Source organism: Cydia strobilella, chromosome 25 (assembly GCF_947568885.1).
Source record: "Cydia strobilella chromosome 25, ilCydStro3.1, whole genome shotgun sequence".
In the NCBI taxonomy this organism is placed as follows: domain Eukaryota; kingdom Metazoa; phylum Arthropoda; class Insecta; order Lepidoptera; family Tortricidae; genus Cydia; species Cydia strobilella.
The window spans coordinates 8,602,057-8,619,949 of NC_086065.1; the positions used below are offsets into that span (position 1 = coordinate 8,602,057).

Genomic DNA, 17,893 nt, shown 5'->3' on the forward strand with positions numbered 1-17,893 from the left:
TGTATCCTCAGCATATACAGGTTGATTATGTAAAGACTAACCATACTTTGAACCATTCCAACCTTACTAATCCTAGCAATAAATATATGGATTTTATTGGGATAACCAATTTTATAGTAAAGAAAAAAAGGAAACAGTTACACTTCCGGCAGGATTTAGAATTTGGAGTATCGCTCGCAGACGTATCTGCATGTTAAAAAAAATTATAACCAATGTTTCACGATTTCGGGGTTAGTCCGATAGCGAAAGTTGTTTAGTAGGTAAAATATATTACCCAGTATATATATTCAGGTCTCACAGTATGGTCAATTGGTTAGTCTTTTCAGACTCAGCCTGCAAATTATTATAGTGACGTTCTCAATTGTCGCTTGCCATAAGGACGCTGTGACGGGTTATTCGTATAAAGATACAAGCAAATTTCGTCTTTATGGTAAGCGACAAAGTGGTAACTTTTGATTGAGAACGTCACATATTTCCTATATTACGATATTATGCTTCTGTTTTGATCTAAAACTACATTATCATTTTATTTGTTTTTATACATTATTATTATGTACTTAATAGTTTTTTGAGAGGGCTTGCAATAAAAGAACAACCACTGTTGTGGTTTTGAGATACATGTTGAAATTTTAACCACCAGCCATACTTTATAGGTCATACTGAACAACTTTTATTATGGGACCAACGCTGAAAACGCGAAAAAAAATTTGGCTGTTTCATACATTCGGGCCATTTCGGGCCGATGTGATGCCGCTGATTTCAATGGTATAGCCAAATTGTTGTTCGCGATTTCGGCATTGGTCATATAATAAAAGTTCTGATTTAAACTTTCACGATTTTTACTCATTATTATTTACAACGACGGGACTTAATCGCGTAAAATAAGTATTAAACCCACCTCCGACGTTTCGAGGACGGCGTTGTCCCCGTGGTCTTATTTTACGCGATTAAGTCCCGTCGTTGTAAATAATAATAATAAAAGTTGTTCAGTATGACCTTTAACTATAAAGTCACTACGCAGGGTATGGCTTATGGTTCAAATTTCACCCTGTATAAGTTACCTTCCGGTGTTACATTAGCCTAGTATCATTGGTACATTATATATGTCAAAATTCTTTTCGTTGTAAAAAAAATAGTTTATTTACCAAAAATAATACATATTGTTTTATTAACCTATGACATCCACACTAGGCTAGGCCTGTCTTGTGAAGTCAGTTGAGACAATTCCAATTTTTTTAATTTACATCTTCCTACGCTGAAGTTTTGGCATTTTACAGTCGCCATCAGATATATCGGAGCGGTCAAGGCGCTCACAAATATCTGAACACGCCTCTATTGTCAAGGCGTTAGAGTGCGTGTTCAGAATGTTCAGATATTGTTAACACCTCGGCCGCTCCGATATATTTGATGGCGACTGTACTAAGTAATACATATAGCTTAAAGTATCAAATACAAATAAAAGCTTAATCTATACAAGATAAATCATAATTTAGGTCTTATTCTTTGTACCCAATGTAACAGAGTGGAGCTTTTCGTATAGAGCGAAATTTAGTTTTTAATTTTTCTTGTGTGAATTATAAATTATAGTCTACAGCTAGAAAGACATGCAATAGCACTCGACTTTTATTTATTTATTTGATAAAAAACACAGTGACAGAGTGGTCAGAAACAACACAACGAAAAGAATTTTGAACCATACATCATACAACAAATTTAAATAATATAGAATTAGAGATGGGTAGGGGTGAGTAAATACTGAGTATTTACTCAGTATTTACTCAAAGTATACAGTAAATACTCGTATTTACTCATTTTGGTGCGTAAAAACGATTATTAACAAAATTTCAAGATTTTGGTGAGATTTAAGTACTAAATTGGTTTTTATTTAATTGTGTTAACGTGTATTTATAATATTTATGTTATAAGAAGCTTATTACGCTTAGTTTTTGGCAAAAAGGTGATTAGCAGTAAGAGGTAATTTGGAATTTAGCGGATATAGACGTGATAAAGTATAGTTAACAATTTTGTTTTAAATAAGAAGGTACTTAATTACTTTCAAAGTTACTTATTTGCCTACGTTCTAGATAAGTGCATATTGCAAGCTGATTCACATATTATACAGTTTTTAACCAGTTCTTTATTAAAATAAAACTGCGACGAAAATACTTTACAATATAGCTCTTACCAGATAGCGCGGCGATTGTTACATAGTATGTATAGTAAGTTCTTACGGCTAACTCTTTGTCTATTGTAAGTAAAACCGCACGTGCTACTACCTGCAAAAAAGGTGCGATCATTGGCATATAATTCTAATAGGGTATTTGACTACTAGTCAAATCAGTTTCTTTTTGTTAACTGTTAAAACGATTTTGCTACTACGGAATTTATATGAAACACTAGCATGTGACGTCACAATCAAATTACCTACTCTTTATTGTTTTATACGGGCTTTAAAATAGAAATTGTGTCTAAAAATAACTGCTGTCTACGTTTCTCTATTAATCTTCTTGTATTTTGCGTGCTTTATTTTATGCATGGTGTAAAATAATTAATTTTAAATACAGTCAAATACGCTATTGGCTTATCAATATTCGGGAATCTAAAATATTAAACACGAACTTTCATTGGGCATATAATAATATAATTTGGCTGTGTATAATATTTTAGCGCCCATAATTTATATGAGCCTCAAATATATAGCCGTTTTCTTTTTAAAATGTGGTCTCCTCCTCCTCCTTTCATCGGTTACCTCATCACTGAGGGTCGTGGTCACTTCTAGGTAACTTCTAGCTTCTCTTGGACAATTTGCCGCCACTACTTTCTGTCTGTCGCCGAGTGTAGGGCACCGTGGAGCGTTACATCAAGGGCTGAGCGAATTTGGTCTATCCACCGCATTGGACTCCTGCGTTTCGGCATATCGCCTTCGATTTTACCAGTGATTACCAGCTTTTCCTGGTTATCACTGTCTTTCCTGGCAATGTGGCCAAAATTCATAAAATTACAACTCATATTGATTAATTTAAGGCTCCGTTTTTGTTGCCAATTTATTAATTTGAGTACCCATGGCCAAAATGGTTACTGAGTGGAACCCACGGAACACCATAGACGGTGCAGGCCAGGGTTCAGGCAGACCGAAAATGAGATGGCGGGACGACTTGGACGCATTCTACCCCAAATGGTGGGAAAATGCCGATGACAGGGTCGAATGGAAAAAAACGAGGGGAGGCCTTTGCCCAGCAGTGGGACACCAAAGTAGGCTAACTAAAAATAAAAAAGCACCCATTTCTATTTTTTTGAACTACCCAAGTTCGATTAATTAGTTGACCGGTTAAATACGTGGCAATTACAATGGAAAACTATTAATTAGGGAAGAGGGGGAGAGGAGTTACAAACTTTGTGACGTCACTTTAACTTCACTTGTAGTCGAAAATTGTTTTGATTGTTTGTATTCGCGATACAACTAAATAAGCTAGTTTTTGAAACGGTATATCGTATCGGTTTCGTGTCATAAAATTTCTAATATTCCTATTATTTAAGATATTTTTATTAAAATAACTATATTTCATTCAATTTGCTAATTTCTTTGAAACAAAATTGTCAAATATGTGAAGTCACACGAGAGGGAACGGGATTGCCAAATGTGAAATCACTAAATTCGTGTGATGTAATTTATGGATGACCCCCTAGGCCAACGCTCAAAAACCAGTATAAGTGCGCTCTCCGATAAATATATATTTTATATCGGATAACGCACCTTTGTTACGCATCTCGTTGACATATTTTAGACTGGTTCTGTAGTGTTCGACTCGCCGAAACTCAGTAACCGTAGAGGGACCCCACACAGCCTCGCAATTTTTCCGTAGTTCATTTTGAATCTTATTGCAAGTTCCATAGAAATTGTAATTCAATAACCGGTTAAATTGACCGAACCGTTTTTTATTGAGTGAGTAGCACGTGCGGTTTTACTTACAATAGACGAAGAGTTAACCAAAAGGGCCAGCCTGAAAACTAACGACTATAGTTAAATCATATTTTAACCACACTAAATACATAGTTACGGTATACGGCAAATACGTTTATTTTAGGTAAATATTTGGTGGGTTTTTACTAACTACCCATCTAGTTGCGGCCAACTGCTGCTTAAAAAGCGTCGTTCCACGCTGGGTTCCACTCTTCCATTAAAATAAGTGACTGAGGACTGGAATAGAATCCACAGGTCCGCCTTTTAGAATCCTGAATCCCCGTACAAGCAAAATTACGTGTTTACGCGGCACTTACGTCCTTTTATGAAGAGTTTTTTAATGAAAACTCAAAAATGACCCGACCGATCATGTTTAAAATATTTTTTTCTCAAAGTGTTTTCTAGGGTCTATTCTTCCGCTATTTTTTCATATTTTATTAAACTTTGTTCCAAAAGTTATAGAGGGATGAACATTATTTTGGCCTTTGGAAACGATTTTTTCCTAAAAGTAATAAATTTATCGAAAAAAGTGCATAATAACATTGAAGTTATTTTTAAAGACCAATTTAATGATGTGCCACACGTTGGTGGTTTTAGATTTTTTTTATTGTGACACTTAGTTACATGTATGGAACGCCCCTCTTAAAATATATTTTTTACTAATTGGACTACTAAATCCAGTACAAAATACACCTTTATTTCAGATTTCTATACCCTGTCAGCAGTGTCAGCACTCTAAATAGTTTATACCCACCAAATTGGGTATAAACGAGTAAATACGGGTAAATTGAGTAAATACTGAGTATTTACTCGGTATTTACTCTTGAGTATTTACTCACTACCCATCTCTATATAGAATAGACGTGCCAAATAAACTGTTGAGCTAAGAAGAGATTTTTATGAATTCAACCACAAAGGGTATGCGGTAGGATCAGGTGGGGTAAATATTAGACACGGGTAAAAATAAGACTAAGCTTTTAACACTCAAAAGAAAGAAGAAAAAAAGAAGTGAAGAAGAAGGGTTTCGAAACGTCGGGATGTAGTATACATTCAATATTATATGTAATTAAAATAATGTAATCTATCTCATGTAATTAAATGTAATTAAATTAAATTTTTGACGTGTAATATTACTATATTACTCAAAAACTTATTCCATTTCATCCTTACTCCATTCAAAAAGAAGTATACACACAAGGCTTCTCTTTAAATGAAATAGAATAACTTTTTGTGTTATAAACTTAACCCATGATTTTTTATTTTTGGTTGGAAAAAATGTTTTAACTTAAATGTTTTTAGCTTTTTTCTGTTGAATCTGTGAGCTGTCCAATGCTTTATACATTTGGCAACAATATGCATTTAAGGGTTAAGTCTTATTTTTACCCGTGTCTTATATTTACCCCACCCGACCTAAACTTTTATGCGAACGAAATTTGTTAAAGTGTAAATAAATAGTTATTTTAATCTACAAAATATGCAGTAACTTAAACTAGTTATAACTCCGCAATATACGTTTACGTGTATATTTAGCTGTATACTGTATAATTCATCTGTAAACTAAAAATATATGGGCTCAGCCCAAAATTGCGAAAACAAAACTATTTACATTTCGGCTATCGATATTTTCTATGAGACAGCCAATTTTTTTTTTCCTACGATTTAGGGGATGATGCCATAGTGAATTTTGTACATTATCCCAGCACAGTGTGGGTTAAACAGGATGAATTATACAGGATGAATTACCAACCCTTAAAATTCATCCTGCATAATTGAACTAGTAGAGAGATATAGTGAGTGATATCCGAATCAAACACGCGTAGTGACACCGTGAGTGTAGTGTGTTTGGACAGACCAACGAGTGTGAACGCGACCGTACCAACAAGTGTGAATGCGACCGTTGGTAACGTTGAAAGTGAACGCAGCCGACGCGCAAGAATGAGGGTAGACAGAGCGCTGTCTACACAACTTTGACACCCACCCGCTATCTTCAGTCACCCGTGAACATGATGCATGTAACTGCGTCGAAATATCGGGAGCTCACAAATAATACAAAAGGTAATCACGGTCTATATCCCGGTCAATATAAGTCTAGTAGAGAGGATCAAAAACCTAAGTACGGGCTAGGTTTCGGATCGAGCTTCGTACCTTTCGCGAAGTCTAGAATAAAGGAATACACCATCTGAAACAAGATAATACATACAATATTAATAATGAAATATAATTGTGTCGTTTTCAAGCAAAAGGTACCACATTGTCGCTTGCCATAAGGACGCTCTGACAGGTTATTCGTATAAAGATACAAGCAATTTTCTTCCTTATGGTAAGCGACAATGTGGTACCTCTAAATTGAAAACGTCACAATTAATGTAAGTAAGTAAGTAATGTAATTAAGTAGCGCTGGTGGCCTAGTGGTAAGAGCGTGGGACCAGTGTTGGCCGAAACATTAATGCAATTAAACATTAACCAGTATAAATTGAACCGTAAACTGTAACCGTCCGTTACTGCGTGGGACTTGCAATCTGGAGGTCGCGGGTGACCTCCAGATTGCAAGTCCCGTGCAGTGAATAAATGATTCGCGGTTAGTTTCACTAGACTTATATTGACCGGGATATAGATCGTAATTACCTTTACACAAATAAACCAAAGACCGACCGAAACCGAAAGAAAGATCGTGATAAACAATACGAAAGATAATCACGGTCCATATCCCGGTCAATATAAGTCTAGTATTTCAGTTTATACACCCCGGTAGGCCGAGCACATGATTGGCGCGACAGTATCTCGCCGCGAGATAGACTACCCGTCTTTAACTAACTGTATGAATTAAAGAGGGACGGGTAGTCTATGTCGCGGCGAGATACTCTCGCGCCAATCATGTGCTAGCCCGGCAGGTCAAAAGTATGGAAACAAGCTTGTATTTCAATAGAAAAGTGTGATCTTTTAAGCAATGGATTATACTACTCATATTAAATATATTAATAACGGGTCATTCACGTGTTTTAAGTCGAAAACGCTCGACATGTTTCACTCCGTACCGAGTAGCGTCATCAGGAGCTTGCGTCGACGGTGACGGACCGGCGCAGACTGCGGGCCGCAGCCCTCCGCGCCCGTGCACGAGGCGCGGGCGCCGGTGGCGGGGGGCGAGAAACTACCCTCGTTTACGGCATTATTGTCAAATGCGGCCCGCAGTCTGCGCCGGTCCGTCACCGTCGACGCAAGCTCCTGATGACGCTCCTCGGTACGGAGTGAAACATGTCGAGCGTTTTCGACTTAAAACACGTGAGTGACCCGTTATTAATATATTTAATATGTCTGTGTTTCACGGAAGTTTTGTTATTAAGATTATACTACTCATTAACAATTTGGTAAAAATAATAATAGAACATTTTAAAAGTAAATTACTCCGGCTGTGATAGTTGCCAATTCAACATTTTGTCATGTAATTAAAGGGTAGGTATAATTATGTATCTTTTTCCTACTTTATTTTTTTAGCTTTTTGACAATATTTTAGGATGTTTTGATATTAAGCGTGTATTTTTAATCTTTTGGGTTTGCCTAATGTAAGTCTTAGTTTACAAATATATACAACAAAGATAGAAACATGAGATATTAAAGAAAACAACGTTGTTTCCATACTTTTGGCTTGAAGTGTTGTCCCCATTCACCCCAGCTATCCGTATTCACCCCGGTCATAGAGTAACTTATACTAGAGCGGTACTGTCATAGTAAATTTTGTAACCCCAGTAAATTCACTGCCATCTGTCGACACACTTTAAAACTAAAAATAAATATTTATAAAAATACGATAAAATGTATTTAAATATGGATAAATGATTTTTTTATTCGCATTAATTATTTTTATATGATTTTGACCCATGTTCTTTCACTAGTATGCGTTAAAATTATAAATAACAAACGAAACAGTCAACGCCCTCTATACGAGTGTAGGCCAAAATTAGTGGCGCCATCTGATCGAGAATCAAATTTTGTTGATTTTCGAGGCACGTTTTTTCCTTAGACTGTATCCATCTATTACGGAGTTATATCTATCTTTGCCCCGGTTGTCGGTGACAGTAGTGTACCGGCATGGCGTCGGGCACGACGGTGCCGTGCAGGCGCAGGCGCAGCGCGGGCAGGCGGTGGCGGCCGCGGCGGCGCATGATGCGCGTCAGGTACACCACCAGGTCCGACGTCACGCCGACGCACTTCTGGATGTTGAGGATCTAACAGGGGATACGAGTACTAATCTCAAAATATTTATCAGTACGGTTTTTACTCACTATTATTTTTAGTCGCTTTTGGCGACATGTTTCGGATTCTTTGGGAATCCATCCTCAGGCACGAGTGTCCGCGGCGGTTGTACGTCGTGCACTGACGCACGAACTGGTGCACGCTTGAGTGCACGACGTACAACCGCCGCGGACACTCGTGCCTGAGGATGGATTCCCAAAGAATCCGAAACATGTCGCCAAAAGCGACTAAAAATAATAGTGAGTAAAAACCGTACTGATAAATATTTTGAAATATGTCTCACGATAGTTTAAGTGCGATGAGTACTAATCTATTAACCTCGACGATACAAATTAATCAATATTATAGGACATTCACTTGCACCGTCCCACTAACCCGGGGTTAACCGGTTAACCGTGGAACGGTCCACGTGGCCCTTACACAGATTGACTGTCCCACAGTAAGCTCAAGAAGGCTTGGGTTGTGGGTACTCCGACAACGATATGCACACACACACGGTGGCAAAAAAATAGTGCATAGTTGGCAGGGAGGTTTGGGATTTTACTGGGGACCAAACCCGAAATCGCGTAATTTTTTTTTTGGGTTTTTTCATACATTTCGGCTGGTCCATTTTCTATGGGAGAGTACATTTTTTTTTCGCGATTTCGTGGTTGGTCCCATAGTGAAAATTGCTCAGTATAATCCCAAAACCTCCGTGGCAACGGGAATGCACTTATTTTTTAGCCATCCTGTATAGTACGAATTATCTCGGGTGATTTGACACAGTCAAATGCCCTATTCAAGAGACTCGGCCCGCCTGATGGTAAGCGGTCACCGTAGCCTATGGACAAAAGCCATTGTTTCTTTTCTGCGAGCGGTCGGCCATTGTGTGCCACAATGGCTTGTTTAACAGATTACCGTCTTAGGCGTAAAAATCATTTCAGAAGATGCAGACTATAATAGGGTCCCGTTTTTACCATTTGGGTACGGAACCCTAAAAAGTAAAACCAAGTATCTCACCGTAAGGAAGGGAAGAAGCCGTATGATGGTCTCGACGTCCTCGTCTGACACGTCGTCGTTGTCCGCTATAGCGAGCTCGCTCATAGACTTCGACGACTGACACACTTCGGTCAAGCCTGTCATCGTTACACCTACAATTAAAAGACATTGTGAGACTCAATAAATGTATTTATTTATTTGTATCCCACTTCTGACACCATGGACCCGGGTATGTCCTTAAACTACGTCCAAAAGAGAGGTATGGGCACTGTGAATGACATCTCGCTTTGTGTGGTAGGGCACAGGACAGCGGATGTCATTCCAGATCTAGAGCAGAGCCCAACTGGGGAAGTACCTCTACCTTACAGAAAACCGCAGCCAAATAACACTAGACCCTACTAATAGTGTTGTGTTCCTGCCGGTGAGTAAGGTTGCCAGAGCTCGAGGGAGAGGAGTGTTAGGGTCGGCAACGCGCATGTAACTCCTCTGGAGTTGCGGGCGTACATAGGCTATGGAGACTGCTTAACATCAGGCGGGCCGTATGCTTGTTTGCCACCGACGTAGTATAAAAAAAATGTTATAATGGTGAAAAGAAAGACGAACTGCACTTTATATAATTTATTCTAACAATGAGGATATAATAAGATAGAGCGGTACTGCCATAGTAAATTTTGTAACCACTGTAAATTCACTGCCATCTATCGACATACTTTAAAACTAAAAATGAAGATTTATAAAATACGTTAAAATGTATTTAAATATGGATAAATGATTTTTTTATTTGCATTAAGTATTTTTATATGATTTTGACCCATGTTCATTCACTGGTATGCGTTTAAATTATAAATAACAAACGAGACAGTCAACGCCCTCTATACGAGAGTTGGCCAAAACTAGTGGCGCCATCTGATCGAGAATAAAATTTTCGTGATTTTCGAGGCACGTTTTTTCCTTAGACTGTATCCATCTATTACGGAGTTATATCTATCTTTGATTCTAATTAAATATTTGCGGAGCACAATCCAGACACTTTCGCAGCGACGCTTGTTGCTTGTTGAAGCGATATGTATTTAACATCTTGTAACTTACCTATGTTCAAAGATAGATATAACTCCGTAATAGATGGATACAGTAAGGAAAAAACGTGCCTCGAAAATCAAGAAAATTTGATTCTCGTTCAGAGGGCGCTACTAGTTTTAGCCTACAGTCGTATAGATGGCGTTGACGGTTTCGTTTGTTATTTAACAATTTTAACGCATATCAGTGAAAGAACATGGGTCAAAATCATAAAAATGATTAATGCAAATAAAAAAAATCATTTATCTATATTTAGATACATTCTATCGTATTTTTATAAATCTTCATTTTTAGTTTTAAAGTGTGTCGACAGATGGCAGTGAATTTACTGGGGTTACAAAATTGACTATGACAGTAACGCTCTAGTATAAGTTACTCTATGCTATGTTGAAGAAATAAATCTTTGAATCTTTGACGCTATCTTGGGTGGAAGAGAGAGTTGCCACAGATAACACTAAATGTCAAACTAAACTAGTGATAAAATGAAATAAATGTCATATACGAAGGAAAAAATGACCAAAGCCTCCAGTGTCCAGAGCTGGAATCGAACCAGCGTACCCCGTTTACCGGACAGGTGCCTGAAGTTAGAAGGTCGAACCATACTGTTCTACCTTAGAGATGGCCAGGGGGCGCCACAAGCCTTCGGGAAATTGTCATATACTTGAAATTTCGACCCATGCCACCGTGACCGGATAGCCGAGCGGTTCAGGCACCTGTCCGGTAAACGGGGTACACTGGTTCAATTCCAGCTCTGGACACTGGAGGCTTTGGTCATTTTTTCCTTCGTATATGACATTTATTTCAGTTTATAGTTTAAATAGTAGTGTGTCTACTTGAAAAACCACAAATTAAAATATTTTCATACAAAATTATTTAATTTGTTCTTAGAGTAAACTAGTGATGTTATTACCAACCTAACAGCTATTACACTTTTTCCAGTCGCTACAATACTCTAGCTGCTGTTACTGATTCCACGCAGAGTCGCGGGAAAAAGCTAGTAAAATTATAAAACTATAAACTTACCTTTACAATACGACACATCAAACGTTAATAATTTATTCCCTCTCGCAATAGTTTCTAACCAATCATCATTCACATTTTTGTTCCTCCTCAAATTTAAATGTTTCAATTTCTCCAACCTAACATGCACTTTTAACTGCCCGTTTAATTCAACTTTCTCATAACCACACAACTCCAAACGTTCCAATTTTGGCATAACATCAAGTAATAGATGGACATTCTTTAAAACATCTGCGGAATTTCTTGATAAATCTAATACAGTAACATTTTTTAAATAATCTAAAACCGAAAGTAGATGCTTATAGTCTAAGTTAGGACAGTTTCGGAGTCGCAGTGCTGTTAGATTGGTTTTTAGGTGTTGAAAGAATGTGCCTGTGATTTGGTCGTTTCCTATTATAGTTAGTTCCTCGATCGGGTTGCTTTGTAGGAGGATTATTACGTCTTCGTCGGTGACCTGAAATAAAAATCATGATTATTGACAAAGATATATATAACTCAGTAATAGATGGATACAGTCTAAGGAAAACACGTGCCTCGAAAATCAAGAAAATTTGATTCTCGATCAGATGGCGCCACTAGCTTTAGCCTACTCTCGTATAGAGGGCGTTGACGGTTTCGTTTGTTATTTATAATTTTAACGCATATCAGTGAAAGAACATGGGTCAAAATCATATAAAAAAAAATAATGCAAATAAAAAAATCATTTATCCATATTTAAATACATTTTAACGTATTTTTATAAATCTTCATTTTTAGTTGTAAAAGTATGTCGATAGATGGCAGTGAATTTACAGTGGTTACAAAACTTACTATGACAGTACCGCTCTATCCTATTATATCCTCTTTGATGCCGGGTCTACAGTCGGGTATAACGTCTACACTGGCCGTTTTGTGCGCGAGGAAATTGTCTAGAGCGTATGCTTGCCCTGTGTGGACTCGGCTATAGAGGCAACAACTCAAACAACATCAACATCACAGAAATAAATATACCATAGAAGACGCAAATGCATTTACTTCGCGTGTCCGAACCTCGACCAAGCGTCGAGGTTGACCGTCGCTCTTTACAGTCCACGCGCGTCAGTCGTTGCAGCCGGACGTCCGTGAAAACTTAAAAAATGCTTCGTTGCATGATAATTAACTGCAACAGCCCAAAAATTGCGAACACCCAAAGGCAAGAACATATTTCCTATCACAGATAAGTAATTTTAAAATTATATTATGCGTAAATTTTGTATGAAAAAGGCGGCACGCTTGGTTTCAATACAAATCGTGGCATTTGCGTCATCTAGCGTATATGTGGTATTTTCTATAAATAGGAACCTTATTGTCGATAGCGCTTACGCCATTATTAACGATGCTCCGATATAAATACAATGCCGCGCGCGTGGCGTAAGCGCCATCGACAATAAGGTCCCTTTTCATAGAAAATGCACCATATATTAAATCTGTGATCAACATCATACAGAATAAATTTGCTGCAGGTTTGGGTTAAATAATTACCTGTTCCCTGTCCTCATCCTCTATGATGAGATTCCTGAAAGCAACCCGTTTCAGGTTCCGTAGCCTTCCGATATCGACGCTATCCCTCACTAATTCCCGGTCCGGGAATCCGTAAAACTGAAACAAAACGGTTCATTTAAGAGTCCCCGGCAAGCATGGCAAATTGCACCTTCCCACAAACCAGGGATGTTGCGAATATTCGCATCCGCAACCGCGGAACTTCCGCATTATTTTCAACATCCGCATCCACATAAAATCGATGCGGAGCTTAATGCGGATGCGGATGTGGAACAGGCAGGTACAGGAACGTCTTAGCGGCGGCATAAGTGCTAGGTAATTTCGTCATTAGCCAATAGGAATCTCGTTTCGTTTTTGTAATTCGTCGATCGGGCACTTTAGCCTATGACGGACAACGACAAAAAGTGAATAAATTGTTTTATTTGGGCTTTAGTATAGTAATTCGATTGTGGGTCACCTATATTCTTGTTCAAATACTAAAAGTTACGGTTTTTTAAAATAAAAATTACTAAAATGTAATATTTGATATCCGCGGATATCAAAAAATCGGCATCCGCAACATCCCTGATACAAACGTAGTTCCGCTCTCATTTTAAAACTACGTATTGGATTGTAATAAAACTTTGCACATACAATGACATGGGGTATATCTAGGTCTGAAATTAGTTTATATAGCTCCAGTTTATAAAACAAACGAAATAGAGCAAAAACAAATTTTGTATGAAAAACTTTAATTCGCTATATTTTTTTAACTATGATAACTGAAGCTACATAAACTAATTACAGACATATTTATACCTTATCCTATTGTAAGTCCAAAGTTTCAGAGCAATCTAGCTAGTCGTTTTAAAATGAGAGCGGAACTACGTATGTATGGAGAACCGAGCTTGCCGGGGACCCTTAAGTAGTTGTATTTAGTAGTAATCGTTACTAAGTGAATCCTGGAATTCCTGGATAACCAAGATCAAGAGGTATTGCACTTGTCTCAGTGGCTCAGATAGATAGGTATAAAATATAAATAAATATCTATCTGAAACATGGAGCAGAGCATAGGAGCATCAAATAGCGCCGCACTCTAGTTTTGTGACTAACCATTAAAACATTTTTTTAATATAAACTGATCGGCGATTGACCCTAGTCACACGTGATGGAAAGTGAAGACAGGGCCTAAGATGGATGGAATTTTCTGTAGTTATTGCTGTTTTTCGTTTTGTGACGAACATTTCCACTAGGTTTCCCCGGTGTGATATAAAGTTCTGCATTGTGTGGCAATTTTTCCACTTTGTGACTCCATTGTGTGACGAGATATTTGGCTTCGTTACGAAACTCACCGTAATCTCTCGTATATTGGGGCACTGCCCCACAATCTCCCCGAAGCTCCCGGCCGTGCAGGGCGCCGACTCCACCCCCATCCCCCACTTGTATAACGAGGAGCAGAACCAGGGGTCGCGACTCTCGTCGAGGGGGAACAGGCGCTGGCAGCGGCACAGGCGCGGGGGCGGCGGGTGCCAGGGGGAGGTGACGTGCAGCTTGGAGCGGATGCGACGGGCGCCTGCAACGTTCAAAATGTACCTGATTTCAGATTAATATAAGAAAAGGATAATAATATTTTATAGTATGTTTTTTTTAAATGATTTGTGACGTTTTCAAGCAAAAGGTACCACATTGTCGCTTACCATAAGAACGAAAATTGCTTGTATCTTTAAATATACGAAAAACCTGTCAGAGCGTCCTTATGGCAAGCGACAATGTGGTACCTTTTGCTTGAAAATTACACATTTTTACACCTAAGAGCCCTAAGACACTAATCTGGGAACAGTCGGGTCCCGTTGGCAAATCAACAATGTCGTTTAAAAACCGGTCGAGTGCGAGTCGGACTCGCGCACGAAGGGTTCCGTAGCATTAAGCCAAAAACGGCAAAAAAAATTACGTTTGTTGTATGGTAGCCCCACTTAAATATTTATTTTATTTTGTTTTTAGTATTTGTTGTTATAGTGGCAACAGAAATACATCATCTGTGAAAATTTCAACAGTCTAGTTATCACGGTTCATGAGATACAGCCTGGGTGACAGACAGACGGACAGTGTAGTCTTAGTAATAGGGTCGCGTTTTTACCCTTTGGGCACGGAACCCTAAAAAAAAAGAAAAAAAAACTGGAGTATGTGTACAAACGCAAGAGTTAAAAACGACGAAATAGCTTTGACCGCCATTTATAACTATTTCCCTCCGTTTCCTTGTTATGTAATCCCTATGTGGGTAACAGCTTCCTCTATTCTTTTCTACCTTTCTCTGACCGTATTACCAAGTAACTACATAAATGGCAGGACCCAAAAAAGCAATGAAATGCATATTACCTCTCAAATAATGATGTACAGCGCTCCGCCACCGCTGACAGACCCGCTCGGAGCGAAGCAGGTCTCCCAAAGGCACATAGTCAAATATGGCGTTCCGGACCAGGTCTACGTGCAGCAAGTCTAGAATAGTCACTCTACGTATTCGACGGCGCTTTGGGGGAGGACCGCAGGTACAACTGTAATGATAAAATATGGTATTTTATATAAAAAGGGACCTTATTGTCGATGGCACTTACGCCATTATTAACGATGCTCCGATATAAATACAATGCCGCGCGACGCTGCGCGGCGTAAGCGCCATCGACAATAAGGTCCATTTTCATAGAAAATGCCCCAAATAGGTTTTTTTTTTTTTTTTTTTTATGAAATAGGAGGCAAACGAGCAGACGGATCACCTGATGGAAAGCGATTACCGCCGCCCATGGACACCCGCAACACCAGAGGGGTTGTAAGTGCGTTGCCGGCCTTTAAGATGGGAATACGCTCTTTTCTTGAAGGTTTGAAGGTCATATCGGTCCGGAAATACCGCAGGCGACAGTTCATTCCACAGTTTAGCTGTGCGAGGCAGGAAGTTTCAGGAAGTTTTTATGGACTATTTTACCTAATTTCTATACCCACCTTGGGTCTGTTAAGTCTATGTAAGTCTAGAGCTCGTGAAGCATTTTGCCGCCCGACAACGCAAGTCACGCTAAGTCGTCTGATTCAAGCTCAATAGTTTACAAGTTGTAAGTGTTTCCAGTTTCCAAGATAAAGATAGAAAGATAGATAGATAGACATAATCATATTAATTCACACTATAAGTAAAATAAAAGTTTGGTAAATTCAAATTAGGGCACTCTTAAATCAATACAATACAAATCCTCTTTATTGCACAACCTCAAAATACATATACAAGGAAACACACAGAATACATAAAGTTAGTTTTTAGTGTTGTGTAGTTCCAAGCAAAACTTTGTTTTGACAAACGGAACACTTATGGGATCACTTCGGTCTTGCAAATCAGTTAAATGCGTTTTTCTCAGAGACCGTTTGACATAGATACCTAAAATTTGAAACAGTTATAGCAATTACCACCACTAATATTGTAAATAAGTTAAAACCGCTTATTTTTTTAAGGTAAACAACAGAGCCTTATCGTTAAAGAGGAATCACTTCCAGACACCCTTAAAGCAAGGCGTAGACTAGCAAGGACTTGCATGCAATTTTCATTACATTGCGGTAAGTATCTGATCAAACTTATGAATGCGGTTTACCATAGTAGTCCGCAATGTTACGCAAATTGCATGCAAGTTCTTGCTAGTCTTTTTCTTATTAACTCGTAATGCATGTTAATTATAAGATGTATTGTTTTGAAAAGATGTGTCCCGCCTACTTTGTTACTCATCCCATATTGGGATACCCTCCTCCAATTGCGGGGGGATTTTAATCTTCTCGGGGCAGAGGTGCAAGGTAAGAGTTGGCGTAGCTTTATTTGACGTTCATAAGCGCATTGTAATATGCCTACTTGAATAATAAAATTTCTTTATCTTCTTTATCTTTCTCTTATCTTTAATCCATGTCTCGCTTTAGGTAGTGGAGAAATGACTCATTATACTAATTAGGAGGTGCATTATTAAGCATCTTGATGTTGTGTTGACTGAATACTGTCTAACTATTTTATAAGATCTGATTGTTACGTATTCAAGCAAATAAATATTTTATATTCTATTCAAAAAACCCCTCTTAATAAATCAATGACGTTATGTTAAATACTAGCAAAACAAACAATAATTTTAAAGTTAACCTAACTTTTATGTTACTTTTTGTTTTGCTGGAATTTTATGTTTTTTTTTTTTTTTTTACTAGCCTAATTTAGTGTCCCACTGCTGGGCAAAGGCCTCCCCTCGTTTCCTCCACTTATATGTATTATTTAATTATAATTATAATATCTTTTTACTTTCTATGATTACCACTGGTAGGCCACATGCTAGTAGGTCTTTGTGTAAAGTATCTATTAGTTTCAATAGGTTATTCAAGGTATTATAAAATATAAAGATCATAAAATAACAAACTTGTGTTCGGTACAGTATCCTTCTGGTTCCATTGTTACAGACATTTTTTCACTATTGCACTGTGTATAAGTAGAATAATAAAGCTTTAGTTTATTATTTACAATTTAGAATAATACGCAGCGTTTTTGGTCAATTTATTGACACTTCTTTGCGATATATGACATGGTGACATGTGACAGCTACGATCTGTCACTTTGAAGCAAAGAAGGTAGGATCCTGTAGAAGTGGCCTACCGGAGGCCTACCGCGTGCGCCCGTGAGGGACAGAACATACGCAATGCGACTAAATTTAAAACACGTTTTAACATTCCTGACAACATACCAATGAAACTGACCGAGAAAATGATTTTAGATAAATTTACCAATAAAACGACAAATAAATAAATAAATATTATAGGACATTCTTACACAGATTGACTAAAGTCCCACGGTAAGCCCAAGGAGGCTTGTGTTATGGGTACTCAGACAACGATATATATAATATATAAATACTTAAATACATAGAAAACACCCATGACTCAGGAACAAATATCTGTGCTCATCACACAAATAAATGCCCTTACCGGGATTCGAACCCAGGACAAATGCAAGTCAATGGCTGACTACTTTTGAGACTGAGTGCCGTCGTGTAGGAATCATGTAGGAATACAAGAGGATACAAAGAAGATTGAGGCGCTTAGATT

General features: G+C 38.1%; 1 protein-coding gene across 1 annotated transcript; it reads right to left on the reverse strand.

Annotated features, from left to right (window-relative positions):
* Positions 1–1,365: 1,365 nt before the first annotated feature.
* On the reverse strand, positions 1,366–17,350 carry LOC134752831 (uncharacterized). Its single transcript, XM_063688590.1, has 8 exons — positions 17,212–17,350; positions 15,161–15,336; positions 14,137–14,357; positions 12,788–12,904; positions 11,291–11,741; positions 9,212–9,342; positions 8,044–8,184; positions 1,366–6,140 (listed from the first exon to the last, which is right to left on the reverse strand). The coding sequence occupies exons 1-8, from the start codon at positions 17,253–17,255 to the stop codon at positions 6,063–6,065; spliced, it is 1,359 nt and encodes a 452-aa protein (XP_063544660.1). The 5' UTR covers positions 17,256–17,350; the 3' UTR covers positions 1,366–6,062.
* Positions 17,351–17,893: the final 543 nt, after the last annotated feature.